Below are 20,519 nucleotides of genomic sequence, written 5' to 3'. Positions count from 1 at the left end.
ACTTTTTCTTCATCCCAGACACATGACATAAGTTCAAATATAGGTTCATCTAGGGCTCTTCTACAATTTCACTAGTTTTGGTTATATGCCATCATTGTCTGCTTCCTTCCTATTTTTGCTACTTGTTAATTAAACAAAATACACCCAAAAAGTGAAGTTACGTTAATCCTAATGAAACATAACCTGCTTACAGACCTTAGTTTATATAATAATATAATTTGGGTTATACATTTGCAAATTAGGGGGGGGGGGGTTGAAGTATTTATACAGCACCCTTAACCTAACCCCTCCCCCCTAATATGTAAATACATAGCCCAAATTATAAGTCTAATGCATTCTGTCAACCGTCACTTGTTTTCATGGCTGTGAAACCAGTTTTCTGAGATCCAACCTAAGCATAATTCTTGAGTGTGTTTTGTTTAATTAACAAGTGCCCCATTTTTAAAGGTCTTTAAGGCCACTTTGACTTCTCTAAGCAGAAAAAGGTCGTGAATGTACTTTAAGATCAAACAACAATTTATCAGATATTTGGAGCAGTTAACCTATCAGTGCAAAACCAGTGATGCTGGAAAGAGCTTTTACAACTTACAACAAAAACGTATCTACCAGTACATCTACTGGTAGATGCATCTACCAGTGCAACACCAGTGATGCTGGAAAGAGCTTTTACAAATTACAACAAAAACGCATCTACCAGTATCTACCAGTGCATCTACTGGTGCATCTACCAGTGATGCTGGAAAGAGCTTTTACAAATTACAATAAAAACGCAAGGACAACAAGAATAGGGTACAGTCATTTAGTTACTTTATATTAAGCAAGTATAATGCTTACTGCTTGCACATTATTAAACAGGATTCATAACAACAAAGTGGATAGAAAGATAGATGGAAGTCTGAAAGATAGAAAGAAGTATGTAAACATACTGAAAGTGAATATTTTACATGATGCTAACTATTAAATTAAGGTAAATTTCTAGGCCAAGAAGTCCTACCAAATCACTAACTCATGGATATCACTTTGATCAGCAGAATAATAAACTTACTCTTTTTCATCAGGTGCTTGAAGTATAAGATTTGTTTCTGTCTCTTCAGTTTCAGGAAAGCCTCCATCTAATTCGTCAATTTGACTATCAAAATTTGGTGGAGGTGGTGGAAAATCTTCAAGGACTGGATTTGGCAAGAAGACTTGATTCTCTCTTGATGTTTGCTTTAAAAAGAGCAGCAATAAAATAGTGCAAAATTGAAAAGGTCATCATTAACAGCCTTACACCACAAACTTTGGGGGTCAGGTCATACCCAGGGGCATGCATTAGAGCTGAAAATTCCCAACCAAACAAACCCCCTTCAAAGTTTTTGAAACCATTCCTTCAATACCAATTGGCCTAGTAAAGAAACAAAACAATACAAAAAAAATAGAAGCCACTTCACTCTTTACTTAGGATGGTCTACTGTCCTGCCAGTGAAACAGGACATCTGCTTTCTTTGTTTCCTGCTTATGTTCTATTTTCAAACAGCCCTGTTTTCTCTTTTTCAAAACAAAAACAGAACACTGCCCATGCCTAGGTGAGAGGTCATCTCTATATCTATATCTCTGTGGGATGTCATTTTTAATTTCATAAGCTTGGAATAAAGATCAAAAATAGTTATAGCATGAGTAGTAGCAATAGGAGCAATAATATGAATTTACTTTTATTTTAGTGGAACTTAAGCATTGTTCTTGAGATATATCCCTTATTTTGACATTTGGCTTCTATATAGCAATATTAACCTCTGGTTTGTGATCTTCAAGCTAATAAATCCCAAAATACCCCCTTAGGTCAAAAAGTCAGAGAGTGCAGTTTATTTTACCATTTGTGACCTATCCAAGTAGAAAAATATAATAATATCAACTAAGAAGCTGAAACACAAAGCTGTTCATTAATAAGTGAATTACTATATTATAATTGAACAAATTAAAAATAGTTAGAGGTCAACTAACTATTTTCTCAACCAAACATTTGATTTGAAACCCCCCTTGAGGACATAAATTAGGTTCTGGACTTGTCATCAAGAATAAGTCAAGTAATTCATGTAACTCAACTGCTTTCTAGCATAGCAAAAAGCCAAAAATCTTGAATTTTACCCTCATTGGTGCTTAAATTACCTTAAATCACATCTTGGAGTGGATTAAGGATTTGAATCCTAGTAATGTTCTGTAATAACTCTATAGGACTAATTTCAAGCATTATAGGTATATTTCTGAATGCTCCCCTTTTATAGCAAAACCAAACCAAAGCTTCAAGAAGACCTAGGCAGCATACAGCTTGGCCTATGGATTCGTTTCTGATAATTTCAACTACCCAGATAGATTTGGCTACTTTACAAGATAGGATAAAACCCTTCATCCAGAATTTTACATAATGCCTTCATAATTCAAAATTTACATCAAGCAAAAGTGTAACACCATCCAAAATATTGCCGTGGAGATTTATTATTCCAACCATATTTATATATATATATATATATATATATATATATATATATATATATATATATATATATATATATATATATATATATATATATATATATATATATATATATATATATATATATATATATATATATATATATATAAGGTATTTTTTACAAACAAACCAGAAACTCTGCAAAAAAAAAAAATCAGAATTATCAGTGGAAGAAAATATTTTAAAAACTACAATAAGAAATGGAAAACTTAAAAAATGTAACCTGGAGAAAAACGTTTTAATCCAATCTTGGGTATTTAATATCTTTTTCATGGGCTCTAGCTTTTGAAATGGAATTCTTCTAATCTCAGCAAGATTAAGGCTCATTTTTTGAATTTAAAAAGCAGTTTTACAAATCTTTATAACCTTTTATATTTAAAATGAGCAAACATAAAAGGCTCGAAATAACTTTTCTTTTGCCTCACTTGAGCAGTAGATCTATTTCTGAAGATCTCAATTTTATAACACCAATTTGCCACTTCTATACTTTTTGACTCAACCATAAAAGGTGCCAAAGATGTAGACCTGGGGATTGATAGTCAAAATGTAAATAAAGCCATAAAATATGCATAAAACTAGCAGTATAGAAATGTCCCTGTTTTTTCTAGCATGTTGCCATCTGGAAAGCTACAATGTCACACCTCTGCCATGTTTTTTTTTTGTTCCAAATATGCCTTGGGCTATACATGAGACCATCAGGGGAGAGAGTATTTACAAGTGAATTGAAACCATAAAAGGTGTTACAGGTGTAAACCTGTCAAGAGAACCAGGTCAGTGCTCACTGGAGAGGAAAGGGGTAGAGTTAGGTACTTCAGAACACCTCCAAAGGCCATCACCATGTGTCAGGGTATATTCCTGAAAGCTTAATTCACCTAGCTTGATTATTTTCAAAGAAAGCCAAATCATTCAAATTGTTTTTTTTTTTTTTTTTTTTTTTTTTAAGAAACTGAAGTATAAGAAAAGATGACTCAACCAAAAAAAAAAAAAAAATTCCTTAAGGTTACAATACAGGTAGCTAGTAATACTGCAAGAGAGTAACTCTTCTGAAATAAACATTACCATAAATGGTAATATGGTTTTGTCTGCTAGCCCTGTACATAGTGTAATAATGACAAAGTGAATATTGATAAACTAACAAGTATTGATGAACTTTCTGATTCATCCAGTCCTGATTTGTTCAAGTCCTTTACAAATGAAAGTGCCAATCCAACCGACAATAGTAGATCTTGCAGCACTTTCTTGTCCATTGCAGATGAGCTGGTCCAAAATATCTACAATTACCAAAAGGAAGTATCTGACTCAAAAAGGTAGCAAGTAAGTCAAGATTTGTCCACTCTAATTGCAAACGTTGACCAAATCCTAACAAATTCAATGAGCTGAAATCTATGATTTATGCAAATAACTATGATGTTATACTCCTTACTGAGGTCTATCCTAAGAACTCAAGAAACCAGCTCCTAGACTCAGATGTTAATCTACAAGGTTACCACACTATATCCAATCTATCATCCAGTCATTGCTGCCATGGAACACTTGCATTAGTCAAATCCTCATATGTTGTCACCCCTATTGAGCAACCCAGTGGATGCCCTTCACTGAAACTATATTCTTTGATATTTCAGTTCCACAGTGTAAAAACCATCCCACTGTTAGAATTGGCTATGTTTACAGAAGCTGTCATAATCTTCACCCGAACAAACAGATGCAAAGCTAGCTGAACTCATTCAGAAGATTGTAGAAACCCAGAAGGATGACCTATTAATTGCAGGCAACTTCAACCTGCCAACCATCACCTGGAAAGATCAATTCCCCTATGTCACCTCTGATACTGTGAATCCCATCATAGATATGATCCATGATGCTTGCCTCCACCAAATTGTCAACCAACCAAACTGTTTCATGAGTGGGCAGCTTCCAAGCCTCCTAGACCTAATATTCCTTAGAAGACCAAAATCCCTTCTTTATACTAAGTACATGCCCCCAATCAGGAAAAACGACCATGTTGCCATAGAAATAAAAACAACATTCCTCAAAGTAACTAACAGCTACATCAAAAGGACCTTCATAGACTATGAGAAGATTAGAATGGATCTCAGCAACATCTCCTGGGATGATTTTCTAATTGGCTCTTTAGAACAACAATGGCAATGCTTCAAGGAATTACTGCTAAACAAAGCTGAACAGTACACTCCAAGCAAGCTCATCCCAAAACTGCAAATACTACTGACAATGACAAAAGATATTAAGAAGGAAATTAACCAAAAAACAGACAATGGAAGAAGTACAAAAAGCATCCATCCCCAGAAAACAAAGAAAAATTTTTTAAGAGCAGGAACAAACTTAAAAATTTAATATGCGATTTATACACAAGCTTTGAATCTAAACTTGCAGACAAAGCTAAGACAAATCCAAAGAAATTTTGGCAATATGTCTCTAGCCAAGACCATAATAGACAAGGCATCAGGAAACTGGTAACTGAGGAATGTGAAGAAATAACCAATATCCACAAGCTTGCAAACTCATTAAATCAACAATTTGTTTCTGTTTTCACCACTGAACCAGATGGTCCTTTATCCTCTTCACCTGAATACATTGTAAAATCCCCAATGGAAAGCATCACTCTATTGCTTACAGAGGTTCTCAGACGCTTACAGAAGTTAGATACTAACAAATTGCCAGGACCAGATAACCTACATCCCAAGCTATTAAAAGAAACTGCAGCTATCATAGCAGAAGCACTTAGGAGAATTTTCCAGACATCACTTACTTCTAGAGAGCAGCCAGCAGACTGGAAAATAGCCAACATTACACCAGTTTTCAAGAAAGGTGATCATTTCAAGCCTGAAAATTATCAGCCAATTAGCCTGACCTCAGTTGTTGTCAAAATACTTGGGCACATAGTCAATGATTCAATCCTCAAGCATTTGACAACCAACAAGATCTTGTCCCCCAAGCAGCATGGCTTCCAGTCAGGCATGGCTTCCAGTCATCTCAGTACCAGCCAGCACAACACAAGAGGACACTGCACGAAGCTACCAAAGTCAAGCTCCCAATAAAAAAAACTTACCAAACATTATTTTTGAGAAGAGTCATAAACCATTGGAATCAACTGAAAGATTCAACTGTCAGTGCTCCCTCCATCCAGTCCTTCAAAAACCAACTTGACAAAGAGTGGGAGAAGAATCAGTGGAGGTTTGACTGGCAGTCATCAACTCCAGAGCACTACAGGTCTGGAAGACCTTAAAGCTCTCAGATGGATTAAGGTAACATAAGGTAAGGTGATAAAGAAAAAAATAGCACCATTCAATTCCTATTCAACACTATTTTAAAAATAACATATTTGTCACTGTGATATAGTTTCACATTCCCTCCCCTGGAGACCCCACATATAGCACTAGGCTATATATAAAACTAAAACAAAAATCACTAGTGGTGAATTCTTACTTGCTCTCTGTGTGAGATAGTGTGTAATCTGACAAAACATTATTTGAAATGATTTTGAATTATGTATAATAAAGGAAGGAAGAAAAGAAGAATGAAATTCTTACTTCATAATATGCAGTAAATATTGATGAATCATCTAATTAAGAATTCATTAGGCTAATTGTTATGTTACTTCTAGCTGGGGATGGATAGACAAAAATGTAAGCAAAACCAAGAAAATATGCATAAAATTAGCAATATAGAAAAGTTCTGGTTTTTTTCTAGCATGTTGCCTTCTGGAAACCTGCAATTTCACCTTTGCCATATCTTTTTTTTTTTGGTTCTAGATATTCCTTGGGCTACATATGAGATCATCAGGGGGAGTGTATTTACAAGTGAGTTGAAACCATAAAAGGTATTATAGGTGTAAACCTGTCAAGAAAATCAGGTCAGTGCTCATTGGAGAGGAAAGGGGTAGAGTAAGGTACTTCAGAACACTTCCCAAGGCCATCACCAAGGGTCTGGGTATATTCCTGAAAGCTTAATTTGACTAGCTTGACTACTTTCAAGGACAGCCAAATCATTGAAATTGTTTTGTTTTTTTTCAAAAAACTGAAGCATAAGAAAAGGTGAATCAACCACAAAAAAATTCTGTTCCATAAGGTTACAAGATAAGTTGCCAGTAACACTGCAAGAGAGTAACTTTTCTGGTATAAACATCATCACTATTATGTTGGAAGGGTGACTAAAGTATTGTGTTCACCTTGTCTCTATATCAGTTATGGAATCTTCTATGGTCTCATATTGGCTGCAACATATTTTGTTAAATCAGACTAGGATATCATGTTTTCTCCTGCTATTAGGCTCTCTATATTTTCAGATGGCCAAATATTTTATTACCTAAAGTCACATTTACAAGTGATCATACAAATATTGTGTCTGCCAGCTTTAGTGATGATATTTATTTGTCTGTAGCATCCCAAGCATTGGTCTGTTGCTTATTCCCTGTCCACTGATACCTTGAATGCTGATAGATGTCATGTTTTTTTCACTGAGGGAGTTCTACAAGCTGACAACTCTATTTGAATGCAGAAGCCATATTGCTTTTTATCAAGGGAGCACTATTTAATTATCTATGATAACAGTGGCTTTTACTAAAAACAAAAATTATAGGAGATGACCATTACAAGGTTTCCAAAGTCAATCATAGATGAAGGACATGATTTAAAAAAAGTGATTAGCTGATTTGAAAACTCCTTTGACAAGCTGGCAGGCAATACAGTCAGCATGAGTCTCCTTTATCCTTTAAATTTGTGTCAATGCATCACACATTTCTATCAATTTCTATTAAATCTATTTCTACTTTTCTATTTATATCCTTCTATCTATTTCTATACATTTCTACTTCTACTAATGTATCTATTTCTACTAGAAAAAATCACGTAATGTACCATGAGTATTAACACATCTTATAGCATGCTGATTCTTAATCAATTTTGCTCTCTAACTGTTAAATTGTCAGTAATGAAAGAGAAAACACGAAGAAATGAAAGAGAAAACAAGAAATATATTAGGCTACTTATGACTCAGTTAGCCTACAGTTTAGGCTATATGGGGACATTGAGGGGGTGGATTGCATTGTCTGGGTAGCACCTATTTGACTATAGCTAGGTTATAGAATTGGGGCTATTGAGAATTGGGGCTATTGAGAAGGAAACATGTTAAGAAAACAATTTCTACTTAATAATATGCAGAATGATCATAGTTACTACATTTTGACTACAATTTCACTATAAGCTACTTTAAATTTTCCTTGTTCTGGCTTGACCATTCTCCAACATATCAAAAAGCCCCATATCTTGGATTTTATCAAAGCAGAGGACAGGAAGCTGATTATAATAGCCCCAACACACCTGCACAAAAGCTGGCCTTCCAATGATTCCACGAACAAAATCAGCCATATTGTCGCAGGCCACAGCAAAATAGGCTTAAAGTTTCAGAACACTTCCATTAGCCTATTAGACTGAAATCTCTCAGTGGGGAATAATGTCTGTTTCTTCAACTTAACAATGAGCGACGAACTCGCTGTTTCTACTCGTGATTTTTTTTTTAACGCAGCACGCTAGTCCCAAAACGCCTGTAAAATTTCGAGTAAAAAATTTCACACGAGTAAAAATTTCAAGACCCTCTAGAGGGAAAAAAGCGGATGTAGATACTTCAAAATACCTTCTTTGGACATACTTTAGCCTGTAGACACATTCCTGACAGTTTCATTTTCCTAACCTAACCTCTTTCAAAGATAGCCAAAAGTAGCTAAAGTAAAATTTTTCCCCTACTTTGCCTTAAAATTCCAGTTAAAAATCGGGATTGACGCAGAAGTGGGAACTAAGGGCTAGAGCTTGTCGCAGCGACGCAAAAGTCTGCGTTTCATTGTGAACACTCCATTTGATTCTGTCGTACGTCTCTTCCGACAGACAAAAAATCGTGTCGGGATTGACGCAGCAGTGGGAACTAAGGGTAAATGTACTTACTTACTTGTACTTGTTTCAGGACACAAGCTCTTCAGCTCTCCCTGGCGCTATGATCTGGCAGACGGTTGAGTGCCAAGCCGCTCGGTCGTGTGTGTGTGGTGCACATATTTCAAGCCACTGCTTGTCCCATCTTCGGCCGTGTCGTCGGAAACCACCAATCGGCTCTAGGTCCGCCTTGAGTGTGTTAAGCCAGGTCTTGACTTGTCCACCTCGCTTCTTCTTCCAGTGTGCGAGGGGTTTGCAGTATAGCGCCTTTTTAGTGAGGGTGTCATCTGACCTCCGACAAACATGGCCAAACCAAGTTAGGCGGCGTTTTTTTATTAGGGCTTCAATGTCATGCTTCTGGTGGCATCGTCTACGAATTTCGACGTTGCTAATTCTGTCTCGGAGGGAGACACCGAGGATTTGTCTCAGGCAGGAGTGGTCGAATACTTTGAGAGCATGAACATCCGCTGCTTTCAGGGGCCATGTCTCGCATCCGTAAAGGAGTACGGAGCGGACGGTTGCTTCAAAGATCTGGATTTTTGTTTTTAGTAGGACGTCTCTTTGTCTCCACAGGTTCTTCCTAAGTTGAGCAAAGACTATCGATGCTGATGATATTCTGCTCTGGACTTCCGTACTGCAGCCGCCGGAAATGTCGATGAGGGATCCCAGGTACTTGAACTGGTCAACGACCTCTAAACGGGAGTTGTCGATAGAGATGCCCCTTGTGAGTACATCCTCAGAATTTGTCAGAATTTTGGTTTTATCCTTACTGATCTTCAGCCCAACCAGATCTGCAGTAGCAGCAACTCCTCGGCCCTCCTGCACCCACTTAAAGTGACTTTATACGAAACAGAAACTTACTTACTTTCAGAAGAAACTTACAACCTCTTATGAATTCAAAAACTGTTGCAACTGAAAATTTTTAAGCTAAGAGCTGATTTCAAAAAGGTATTTTCACTTGTTTTTTATAGTCTTATTGTGTGTTTCATGCGATAACATTTTTTTGGGGCAAAATATTTAATTTTAACAAATCGACTCAGAACGGGGATTTCAGTTCCTACTTCTGATGATCACCCATCACATACTGTTTCTGCTTTTGATTTCTTTTAATGCCGTAAGAAAGTCCCAAAACGCTACTGTGTGACAAAATCTTGGCTGAACTTTTTGTTAAGAAGTAATGATGCCTAGGCTACTTTAAAAAATGTATTTTTAGCGAAGAACTTTTATTGTAAGTGTGTTATTGTTTATTATTTTCTTTGCTAAAGACAGCCCTTACATATAGGGCCGAAATATTCAAATAGGTTTTGTTCGTTCACTGTCTTAAGAAAAAAGTCCTCATTATTCTCTCTTCTGTATTTGTATAATACTTTGATGATTAAGACATTAAATAATCTGACACATTTGCAAAAGGGATATGCCCATTTTGATAGTCATATTTGTTCTAAGCTATCAAACTTTTCACGGGTGATACTTCACCTAACCCTGCTCCAAAGAAAAAATTATGCTAGTCTGTATTTGTTATGGTAGCTCAGGTAGCTGACTACAGAACAGCTGATTAGACTAGATTATAACTTGGCGCTACAGCCTAGTTATCTCTGTAATAGATCTAAGTAACAAACTTCTTCAATTGAAAAATTAAATAAAAATAAAACACTAGATCCTAGCTCAGTGTTTTACTACCTTGGTTATACTGGTAAAGAGTGTCCTTGAGATTCAGTGGCAGGTCCAAGAGTGGGGAAGGGGGCGGTTGCCCCCTAGAAACCTTGATTTAATTGTTTTGTATCTTGGCTAGAATTTTTCAGCACACAGATTGGACGAATCTTTTTATTACACTCGTTTAAAAAATCAAATATTAAAAATTATTTCGATTTGTATTTATTTTTTCAAAGCAAGTTGAAGTGGAATCCAGTGCTTTCACTTGTTTCTCTTTAAAAATCTTGCCGAAAATCTAAGAAGTCCTGAAAAATCCTGCTCTATTAGTCGGATGAAATTTTGTAGATTGTCAAAAGGGTGACAAAGCAATGTCACAATAACGTCTTAAATTATAACTCTAGACCCATCAGAAAAGTTGCGGCAGATTTCGAACTGGCCAGAAGACACTTTCTGTATACTCTTAATGCTATTTTTGCGGTTACTATAACTGACAACACTAAGGGCATTAAGTTGAAACTTTTGACGAACGTTTAAGGGGAATTTCAGTTAAACAATGAAACTATATGCATACGGGTGTTAAAAGGGCTTATAAGTATTATCATAGACAGTGCCGCTCTATCATAGCTAGTAATATTATTGATATTTTAAAGGAGCCAATTTGATTGGAAGTTAAAAGTTCTAGTTCTCTCTTATCCCTATTTGAGAGTGAAAAGTGCTTTGAGGACAATGAACCCTCCTCTTTAGCCAATAGTTTTTTAAGCAAGTTCTAATCAAAATTTTAAGACAGCCATTTTCCTCAGCATAGCTGAACGGTCTAGTTACTATTTTCCTAGGGTTATTGGGTAGGTCAAGCCCCACAGTAAAGCAATTTGCTCATTATGCTTAAAAATTAAATAATGCTTTAAAATTAAATCAAAACACACTGTGTATATGCTGCTTGCCAATAAGACATTTCTGCAATATCACAAGAACGACTGAGGGTATTAAGTTCGAACTTTCGGGGCTACTTCTATTACTACTTCAGCTCTGAAAATTTAACTAAATCAAAAGAGTGTAAGCGTACTCAGGCAAGATAGAATTTTTTGGGGAATAACATTAAGTTTTATTTTCAGGTAAACTAGAGGAGGTATCAAACTTAATTAAACACTACTATTTGTGTCAAGATTTTCAAAAGGTTGTATGTTGTTAGAAATTACTGAAGAAGTGTTTCCAGCATACACATAGCAGGTAAAACTATAAATCCTTAAAGAAAAACCCGAAAAATTTAAACAATTGTTTTCTTTTTCCCTGAAAAAAACAATGTCAATATAAAACAAACAGAAATTAATCTAAAAAACTTTTTTCACAAAATGACTTAATCTAAGAAAACCAAAGAACTCTATTAAGCCAGAAATAAGAAAATATTGAATTAAACAATCTACCAAGCTTAAACTACCACAAATGAGAATCAATAAACAAACAAAGCCCAAAACGAACAGAAGTTAGAACAAATAACCGAGTAAAACTCAAAACGATCAGAAATTAATATGTTTAGGGCTCACGAACCCTATGATTTTCCAAGGCCAGAAAATAATTCGCACTTTAATAAAAATTACAAATGAATATGTATCTCCTTTTTAATATACATATGCTAATATTCATTCCTTAAAATCTTAAAAAGAAATATTCAGTAAACTTCAAATTATGGCCTTGGTATCACAAATACCACAATTATCCAAGGTATCAACAACTCTTTTATTTTCCTTTATATCTTTCCTGTATCTCTATCTTTATTTAGTATATTCTCAAAATGTTTTGCCCATCTTTCTTTAACTCTTTTTTTTATCACTAATTGTAGCTCGTTCCTGTCTTTAACTGGGAAACGTCGGGAGCAATTTCGCAGCTCATCGGCAACAATGTCTGTAAAGGCAATGATTTTAAAAGTCCCATTGAGTCAAACGTTAATTATCAAAAACGTAATATAAATTATTAACAGCTCTTCCACCGACATGTTTTCAAACAAATATCATAGTACGAAGAAGTTTTAGGAGGATACTATAGGCTATTTGCTACCCAAATTGGTAGTAGCCTAGGCTAATGAAGAAAAGAATGACTGAAGTTTTCTTACAGTTTGAAAGTAGGCCTAGGCCTAATCACTTTGCACTAATTCAATTTTAAGCCCTTTACATCAGGGGTAGCCTAGATCTATAGCAAAATACTGGGGGAGGCCCAATGTGACAAGGGTGAGCAAAGTCTTGAGGGAGGCAATGCAACAAAGGTGCCAATAATTGACCAAATTGACAGATTTATTCTAAAATAAAAAGGAAAGAAAGCACCAGAAACATCTTAAGGGGGCAGTGTCCCTCTGGATCTGCCAGTGCTTTAGATAATGTTAAAGATGCTGTTCTTTTCTCTTATTTTAGATATATTTTATATAGGCTACTGTAGCCTATTTCTGTTAGCATCACTCCTGTTAAAACTGTAAATTGATTCAACAGTGACAAAATTGAGAATCAAAATAATATGTTAAGGAAATGTATAATAGCCTATAGGCAATATGCTTTTGAGGTTTTTGGTAAAGCAAATATTATATTCAGAAATAGTATACAAAGGTGTTTAGTGGTATGTTCACTTTATTTATAGGTTAGAAATGCAGACTGATCAATATTTACCAAGTAATATTTACTTTGCAAGGAGGAATATCCCTAGTTCTAAAATACTGAAAAATAATACAGCCACAGGCCTAGGTGTTGTTTATTGGACAGGCTAAATGAATTCTTGCAATATGGTGTTTATTAGTTTGGGTAAAGTTTGATTTGAATGGCTTCTTGATGTTTTCATTGTATTGTATCAGATTAACAATGCTTCTTGACTACTCAGGTCCCTGTGTTGGCCCTGCAGTGCATTACTACAGCATGATTTGATCTTTGGGTCCTGTATTACCAAGCTAAGGTCAAACCCACTGCACCACCACAGGACAATTGATGTTTTTAAAAGTAGCTGAGTTAAGGGAGTCAAACTTTCAGAAATGAACCCATAGATTATAATATGTGAAGGTGTCATCAAGCTGACATCTCTACCCTTGGCTTATTTTTCAGCCCTAAAAGATTGCATAGATGACAGGTCACCTATGCTAATTTTGAAAAAAAGTGCTTGACCTTGATTTTTGGGATAAAACTTTCTAAAGATCTAGAATGGTAGTTTTTCAGAAGGAGTCATGCTAGAACAAAAAGAGAGATGTTTTTGATTGCTAATTTTTATTATGGTTTTGACAGTTCTTCCCCAGCCTAGGGTTGGGCTGAGGCCTTTCTTTTACATAGCCTAGTGCTATATCTGAAGCTTGACACTTCATATTCCCACCAATATTCTGAGTGGTATGATTTTTGCATATCCCCAGTATAAATGGATTTGTCTTAGATCCCTAAAACTTCCTACACTGGTATACAGAAGAAAAAGGGAAGATGTCATCATGACTTACAAGTTTCTTGAACACTCAAGTTAAGGTCCAGTTTTCTCTTCACCCCTCTACAACTACACCAAGGGACACAATCAGAAACTACAGGTCCCTGGAAGCAAGCAATGTGTGTGTCAGAGCTTTAGCACTGTTTACTCCATAACACTATGGAAGATGCCACAGGTCAACCCAAGGCTGCCAAGTCATTCAAGAAGGGTGTTTATTGGTACTAGACAAATTTGGAATGGAATCTAACTAAGCATGCATCCTAACCAGGTATGAAAAAGTTCCAAAGCTGTCAGTAGTAGAATCTGATGAAATTCCAAAGCTGTCTACTCTTTTGCAGCAAAGCTTGTGTTTTGTCAGCTTTGCATTGAACAAGAAGTATTTTACATGTAGAATCTGCAGAACAATGTATAAATGTAACTTAGTATAGCTTGCAGTTATAGATATTGATAGTTTTATGAATTACCACTAACATCTTCATGAAAACTGCTAAGTAGTATGGCTACCATGCTACCCCACTATGTCCATGCCAGTGCCTAACGTTGATGAAGTTCACAGTCCCAGTAAGAGTCTCTACAGGAGGTTTAACACCACCTTGTCTTGCTGGTCAATGCAATCATAGGTAGGATAATAGCACTGCCTATTTAAAGAGCAATGTGAGCACTTTCTTTTAGTTTTATACCAGGGCACTTTGTATAGAAGGTATTGTTGTGGAAACTGAAAGGGCTAGTTCCCTTTTAAATAATCAGAAGTGATTGGAGACAACCATTCAAGATAGTCATTCTGTTCAGCATAGTTGAAAGGTCTAGAATTATGTCTTTGAGGATGACAGCCCTCAGGGTAAGGGTTGTAGGTTATGCCCTGGTGACATAAAAGGTTTTTGTAGAAAGGGTGATTATATGAACTTTTGAGGAGGTTTGTTGGACTGTAAATCAGAAATTCTAGTATCCTTTTTAAGAGTCAAGTAATTGGAGGGCAGCTACCTCCCACACATGTCATCATTTCCCCAAACACATCTGATAGACATTCTGTTATTGCTATTTGTTCAAAATATAGTCAAAAGACCACATAACAAGATCTTTGGGGTTGACATAACCCCCCAGAGTCTGGTGGCAAGGGTTATAAGTTATGCCCTGGGGGCATACAAAGTTTTTATGGAAGGAGTGATCAAGTGAACTTTAAAAGATGCCCATTTGATTGGAAATGTTTGGCTTTAGATCCCTTTTAAAATTAAAAAGTAGTGGAGGGCAACTACCACCCCATACTGACATCCTCTTTTCCCCAAATGCATCCAATTGAAATTGTGAGATAGCCATTTTTTCACAATTGTCCAAAGAGCATATAACACATATCTTCAGGGTGGATGCAACCTTTTAGAGCCCAGGGGCAACAGTTTTATGTTGTGCCCCAGGGCATATATGATTTCTATGGAATGGGTAGTGGTATAAACTTTGGATCAGATGGGGCTTATGTGATTGGAAGTCAGAAGTTCTAGTGCTGTTAGTAAGAGTGAAAAGTAAATGGAGGGCAAGCAACCCCCCACAAGCCTATCACTCACCAAAATACATCCAATCAAAGTTTTAAGAGAGTTATTTTGTTCAAAATTGTTTAAAGATCCAGTAACTATGTCTTTGGGGATGTCAACCTCCCTACAGTCCTCAGGGCAATCTGTTCAGCTTTCTTTATTCAACTTTATTCAAGTATCTCATGCATCATTTGGTTTTTATGCAGATGATTTGATCATTTGGAAGTCGGGAAGGGATATTAGCCTTCTTCAAAGCCTTATTCAACAGGATATAAGTTTAGTCCAGAGATTCTCTTTAGCATTTGGCTTCCCAATCTCAATGAGTAAAACTAAAGCCATTATATTTACTAATGGTACTCTAGATCCTCCAAATCCACTGACAATTTTCTCAAGGAAGATCCCATATTGCAATTCAGTGAAGTTACTTATTCTAAATGGATTTTAAAATGCAGTGGCATGAACATATTAATTCTTTGAAATCTCTGATTATTCAGAGACTTTGTATTCTAAAAAGACTTGCTGGAAGTAAGTGGGGATGTCACCCAAAAATTATTTTGGATTTTTACAAATTATATATTTGTTCAAATATAGAATATGGGATTCAGATTTTTTCAGCTCGTCCTCCATCCTCATTCAAAATCCTTGAATCTTTACAAAATTCTGCTATTCAAATAGCTTTGGGTGTGCATAAGCATACTCCTCTGTCAAAGTTAAGAATACTGTCGGGATTGGTGTCCCTAAGTGAAAGAGCATCTAGTCTAAGGATAAAATATTTCTCACAAATCCAGGCTTATGGAGCCAAGCATGCTGTATATGCACATACCTTTGCTGAGAAGTCAGCCTGTCCCAATGCCCATTCATCATGGAATCAGTTTCAACTGGAGGTCCTAAACTGGAATCAACATTCGCTTTATGCATATCCGTTTACTGAATCCCCCCATGGGAAATGAGTCCTCCAAGCTGTCAAGTAGAACTTATCTCTATTAGTAAAGATTTGATTCCTAATTACGAGATCCAGACTATTTTGGCTGAACACATCTCAAAGGCTTATCCCAACTATAGAAAAATATATACAGATGGATCTGTCCAGAGGGAAAGAGCTGGAGCAGGAGCATGTATCCCATCCCTGAATTTGAACATTTATTCTCCTCTCCCATTGGGATCTTCTATCTTGTCTGCTGAATTATGTGCCATCCGCCTGGCCTTGGATGCACTTATAAATTATAACATGGAATCTGAAAATATTCTCTGTCTCTTCGACTCTAAATCAGCATTACTACTGATCCAAAATATTAATAGAATTGCTAATGACAAAGATTTATATAATATTAGAAGACAGCTTCTTAATCTTAAGATCAAAGAAAATGAAGTTTATTTTCAACATGTTCCTAGTCATAAAGGTATAAAATATAATGATATGGCTGATTCTCTAGCAGCAAAGGCTTCCATGTTATCTCCTAGTCCTTCCTCTGACCTCAATTCACGAGATATTATCAGGCAAAGATGCAAAGTTAATCACAGTAAATTAATGTTATCTCCATTTCATACAAGATTAAATACAGTGCTATATTACTGGCTGAAATCAGGTGCCCTACTTCTAAATAGCTTGTTATTTAATTGGAAGCTACATCATTCCCCTTTATGCCAAATCTGCTTTTCAGCAGAGGAAACAATCCAGCATATTTTATTGGATTGTCAGGCTCAGAGTGAGGAGACTGTTGCTCTTAAGCGTTTCTGCTCCTTGGCTAAGATTCCAAATACTTATACAGCTATCCTGGATTCTAACCTGCCATGGGAAATTGATTGTAAGATATTTAAGGCAGCAGTTGATACCTTAAAGAAGAGAAATATTTAATAAAGATTAAAGCTTGAAGAATTCTATTTTTAAAGGGATGCGATTTATCCATAGTTTTTGATTGTGCAGAAGAGAGCGGGAATAAGTAGGAAGAGCCAGAGTGGTACTGACCAGCCTAGTGCCTTAAACTGCTGGGGACAGGTAGCTCAGGTACTAGCACTTCCCACAATCAATAACAGTGTATTATTGCTCATAATTGTATATATCCATTGTTTGCAGACTGGAGGAAAATAGCGCTTCCAGTAGCTAATTTTTCTGGAGAAGAAGTCAAAGAGGTGAAAGGACTTGTTGTTAGTCCATATACCTCCCTACAATTTTTGGAACTGGATATTATGCCCCAACAGAGAGCAGAGCTCGTAAGGCTGGGACAGTGCAAAAACAGAAAAAACATTAACATCTCATTGTAATAATGATTCCAAAATTTAACATGGCAAAAGACAAACAAAAAAGAAAATAACTCATTAAAGAGAAGTAGCAAGGATAAGTAGATGGATAAATATCAGACAGGAGGGGTATGGGAGAATCCCAGACACAGGGACACAAAAACAAAACACACAAATTAGAAGATCAAATAATTTAATTTTCCATCATCAATGGTGAATAATCAAAATTTTAGCAAACAATCTTTAATATTTGCTTTTTTAAAAATTTAGTTGAGATTTTCGGGATGGATCAAACATAATTTTATCATTCAGCCTATAATTGTTAGCAATGAAGGGTATTTGGTACCTAATTGAAAACCTTGACCTTTCAGAACTTACAAAAGGAATTTGGTACATCCCAAACCTCCGACTATCCAAACAAGTAAGTAAAATTAACAGAGATTTGTCATAGAAATAATTTTTAGAATTTTGGATTGGGACATGCCATATGGAGGTATTTAATACTCATATATAATTTAAATCTTACAAATTTAAGAAGAGGAATAATGTTTTAGTTTCTGAAAAATTATACTATATTGTTTATATATAGTATGTGCTACTCAGAAAGGTACTTATTTTGAATTTTACTTTCCAAAAAGAAAAAGGGTATTCAGGTGAGCCTTCCAGAGAATGTTGAGTAGAGTGTTGAAGTAAATCAAAACACATTATGTGTATATGGATTTTCAAAAGGGTTTAACTCAGGAATGACCTAGTATATTAATTTGGAACTTCCAGGAAATGATAAGGAAGATGATCAAAAAGGCAATGTTTACATGCTATCATGAATACTACAACTGCCACCACTAGCACTGCTACCATACTATTCTATTTACAATATTCAGGGAAATTTGAACTAAATCAAAAGATACTATGTGTATGTACATTGTCAAAAGACTGTGTTTTGAGAATTGATTTGGGTATTAAGTTGGAACTTTCAGAGAGTACTGAAAGGGGAAGATCGCCTGACCAAAAGCCGATATGTGCAAACTACTACTATTACTGCTACATTTACTACTACCATTACCACTACAACTTTTATTGCAACTACTTAGGCTAAGAGCATTAAGGTAAAAATTTTAAGAAGTATATGAACATACAGGTTATCAATAGGACACATCAGCAATATCATAGCAATGGCCAAATATATTAAGCTAAAACTTCCAGGACTTGATGAGAGGGATGTTTAACTGACCAAAAGGAGGTAATGGTACATAATATCAATATCTTAGGGACAGTCTGATATGTAAAGTTGAAACTAATAGGGCTTGTTGTGGGGGATGTTGAACTAACTAAAATGAAATATTTTCCTCCAAATGCTACTGCTTCCATCCATACTACTACTACTGCTGCTATTACTACTCCTACTACTACTACTGCCACTAAAGGTAGGGCTACCATTATTAATTCTACTGTTACAACTACTACTGCTGCTATTAAAAAGGGTTAGTAAGGTGAAAAATTTGGAATGTATTGAAACAGTATGGAACTAAATCAAAACACTCTATGCCCAAATTGGTTGGCAAGAGGATGTATCAGAATTGCTCCAAGAATGGTTGATGGTATTAAGTGGAAACTGTTAGCTTGTGTTGAAGGGGATGTTGAAGTAACTAAAGTTGCCATGTGCATACTGCTACTATACAAGCTGAGAGTATTAAGGAGAATTTTTTAAGGGAAAACTAAAACGAAGAAACCAAACAAACAGAAATTACAGTAAATAACAGAGTCAAATTCAAGACAAGAAAACAATAACATTAGTAGGATTGGCAATCCCCACACCTTTTCAAGACCAGAGCATAATATGTACTTCACTGAAATAAAAAAAAAAACCAAAGATAAAATGACCCCAGGTTCTTATGTTTAATAGACAAATACTGATATTTATTTCTTAAAGTTTTGATTATTTTTTATTTATCAAAGTAAAAAAGTGAAAGCATTTTAAATTTATTTTGTTTAAGTATGTTGCGGTTTTTGATTTTATTTAATTAGGAGAATTGGGGTTTAAGTAGGTGGCAAATTTAACACCCACACTCTTTCTCTACTAGTGAGGTTTGAAGGTTCTGGGAAAATTGGTTCAAACCTACCTTATGAGTTTCTTTTTTGCAAAATAAGGCCTGGTAACCCATAGAGTTCTTGCAGTAATAATTTACACTAATAAGGATGTTGACTGTTTGAATAGTCTTTGCTCACCCTGGTTTTTAACTTCCCAATGGTTTTTGTAGATTTAGGTTGACTAGACAAGACATTTTATGCTGATACTGAATACTCATTATCACACTGGTAAAAAAAAAAGAAAAAAAACTGAAACAACTTGTCCTACAACATACTGGTGGAAGTTTGTTTTAGTGGCATATGTTTGTGTTGACTGTCGTTGCAGAGGACAGTGGAGAACAAAGCTTAGCACTGAAAAAATAGAGTGCCTAAACTTGAACATGAGCTGGTATATGTGATCTTTAAGGGCTGGGATTTTTAGGACTGCAAGGGCAGATAAAGAACTGGCATACTTGGTTCCTAGAAATATTTTTAAGGCTTATGTTTTACTATTCTAATTCATCACTAAGAGCAGTTATTAGGAGTTTGGAAAGTCTTCTATTGGAGTTGATGTCCTAGTGTTGAGGAAGTAGAAAACAGCGCATCTCACATGTATAACTGCAAATTTTGGTCCATTGTCCTTCAAACCTTCATTACCATGTGAGCCTAGGTACTCCCCTCAATGGCGTTTGACCCAAATAATGAAATTTTGTCCATTTTTTCGAAGATGAGCTTTAGCAGAAAAGATTGGCTTGTTGTACCTTGTTTTAACCAGAATCATTCAAAGATGTCTGATCTGGAAAGGTGAACTTCCTCTGTGGGCTTCCCAGCATTAGTGGCAACCCAAAAAATTTAAAAATTATGCTATCCAGGCGCTTGTCTTGGCTATGGAACTTGGTCTCAGGCAGTAATTTAGCCAAAAGGACATCATTTGAAGACAACTATGTTTCCCTAACGGCTTAATACTTACAGGGTAGGGCAAAAGGTGTTACCAGACTTAGAATATAATAAATTCAGGAGATAGAAACTCTAATTTTTTGGTCAGTATGGATCAACCTTTGCTAAAGAAAGATAAAAGTATGCAAAATTATTATTTGTTCAATCAACTTGAAACTCACAGGATATATCCTTGGGTTCAAGGCCTGAAAA

At 35.7% G+C, this 20,519-nt stretch overlaps 2 protein-coding genes across 3 annotated transcripts in view; one reads left to right on the top strand and one right to left on the bottom strand.

Moving 5' to 3' along the window:
• The window catches only part of LOC136027657 (ras GTPase-activating protein 1-like), a 106,594-nt gene extending 98,584 nt beyond the window's left edge, over nucleotides 1-8,010 (bottom strand). Inside the window, exons 1-2 of one of the 2 annotated variants that reach the window (XM_065705089.1) lie at nucleotides 7,846-8,010; nucleotides 1,046-1,209 (exon numbers count right to left, since the gene is read on the bottom strand). In XM_065705089.1, coding sequence (XP_065561161.1) covers nucleotides 1,046-1,209; nucleotides 7,846-7,893 — 212 coding nt within the window. In that variant the 5' untranslated portion in view covers nucleotides 7,894-8,010. The remainder of the gene's footprint in view (nucleotides 1-1,045; nucleotides 1,210-7,845) is intronic. The other variant, XM_065705090.1, reaches the window with a different exon arrangement.
• A 3,981-nt stretch (nucleotides 8,011-11,991) lies between these two features.
• LOC136027656 (PAN2-PAN3 deadenylation complex catalytic subunit PAN2-like) overlaps nucleotides 11,992-20,519 on the top strand; it is a gene marked incomplete in the record, with an annotated part of 140,651 nt that continues 132,123 nt past the window's right edge. The window contains 1 exon segment of the mRNA XM_065705088.1: nucleotides 11,992-12,056.

Source organism: Artemia franciscana, chromosome 5, assembly GCF_032884065.1.
Source record: "Artemia franciscana chromosome 5, ASM3288406v1, whole genome shotgun sequence".
NCBI classification, from domain to species: domain Eukaryota; kingdom Metazoa; phylum Arthropoda; class Branchiopoda; order Anostraca; family Artemiidae; genus Artemia; species Artemia franciscana.
The sequence above is the reverse complement of the archived record's forward strand: the minus strand, read 5'-3'. Positions and strand labels throughout refer to the sequence as shown.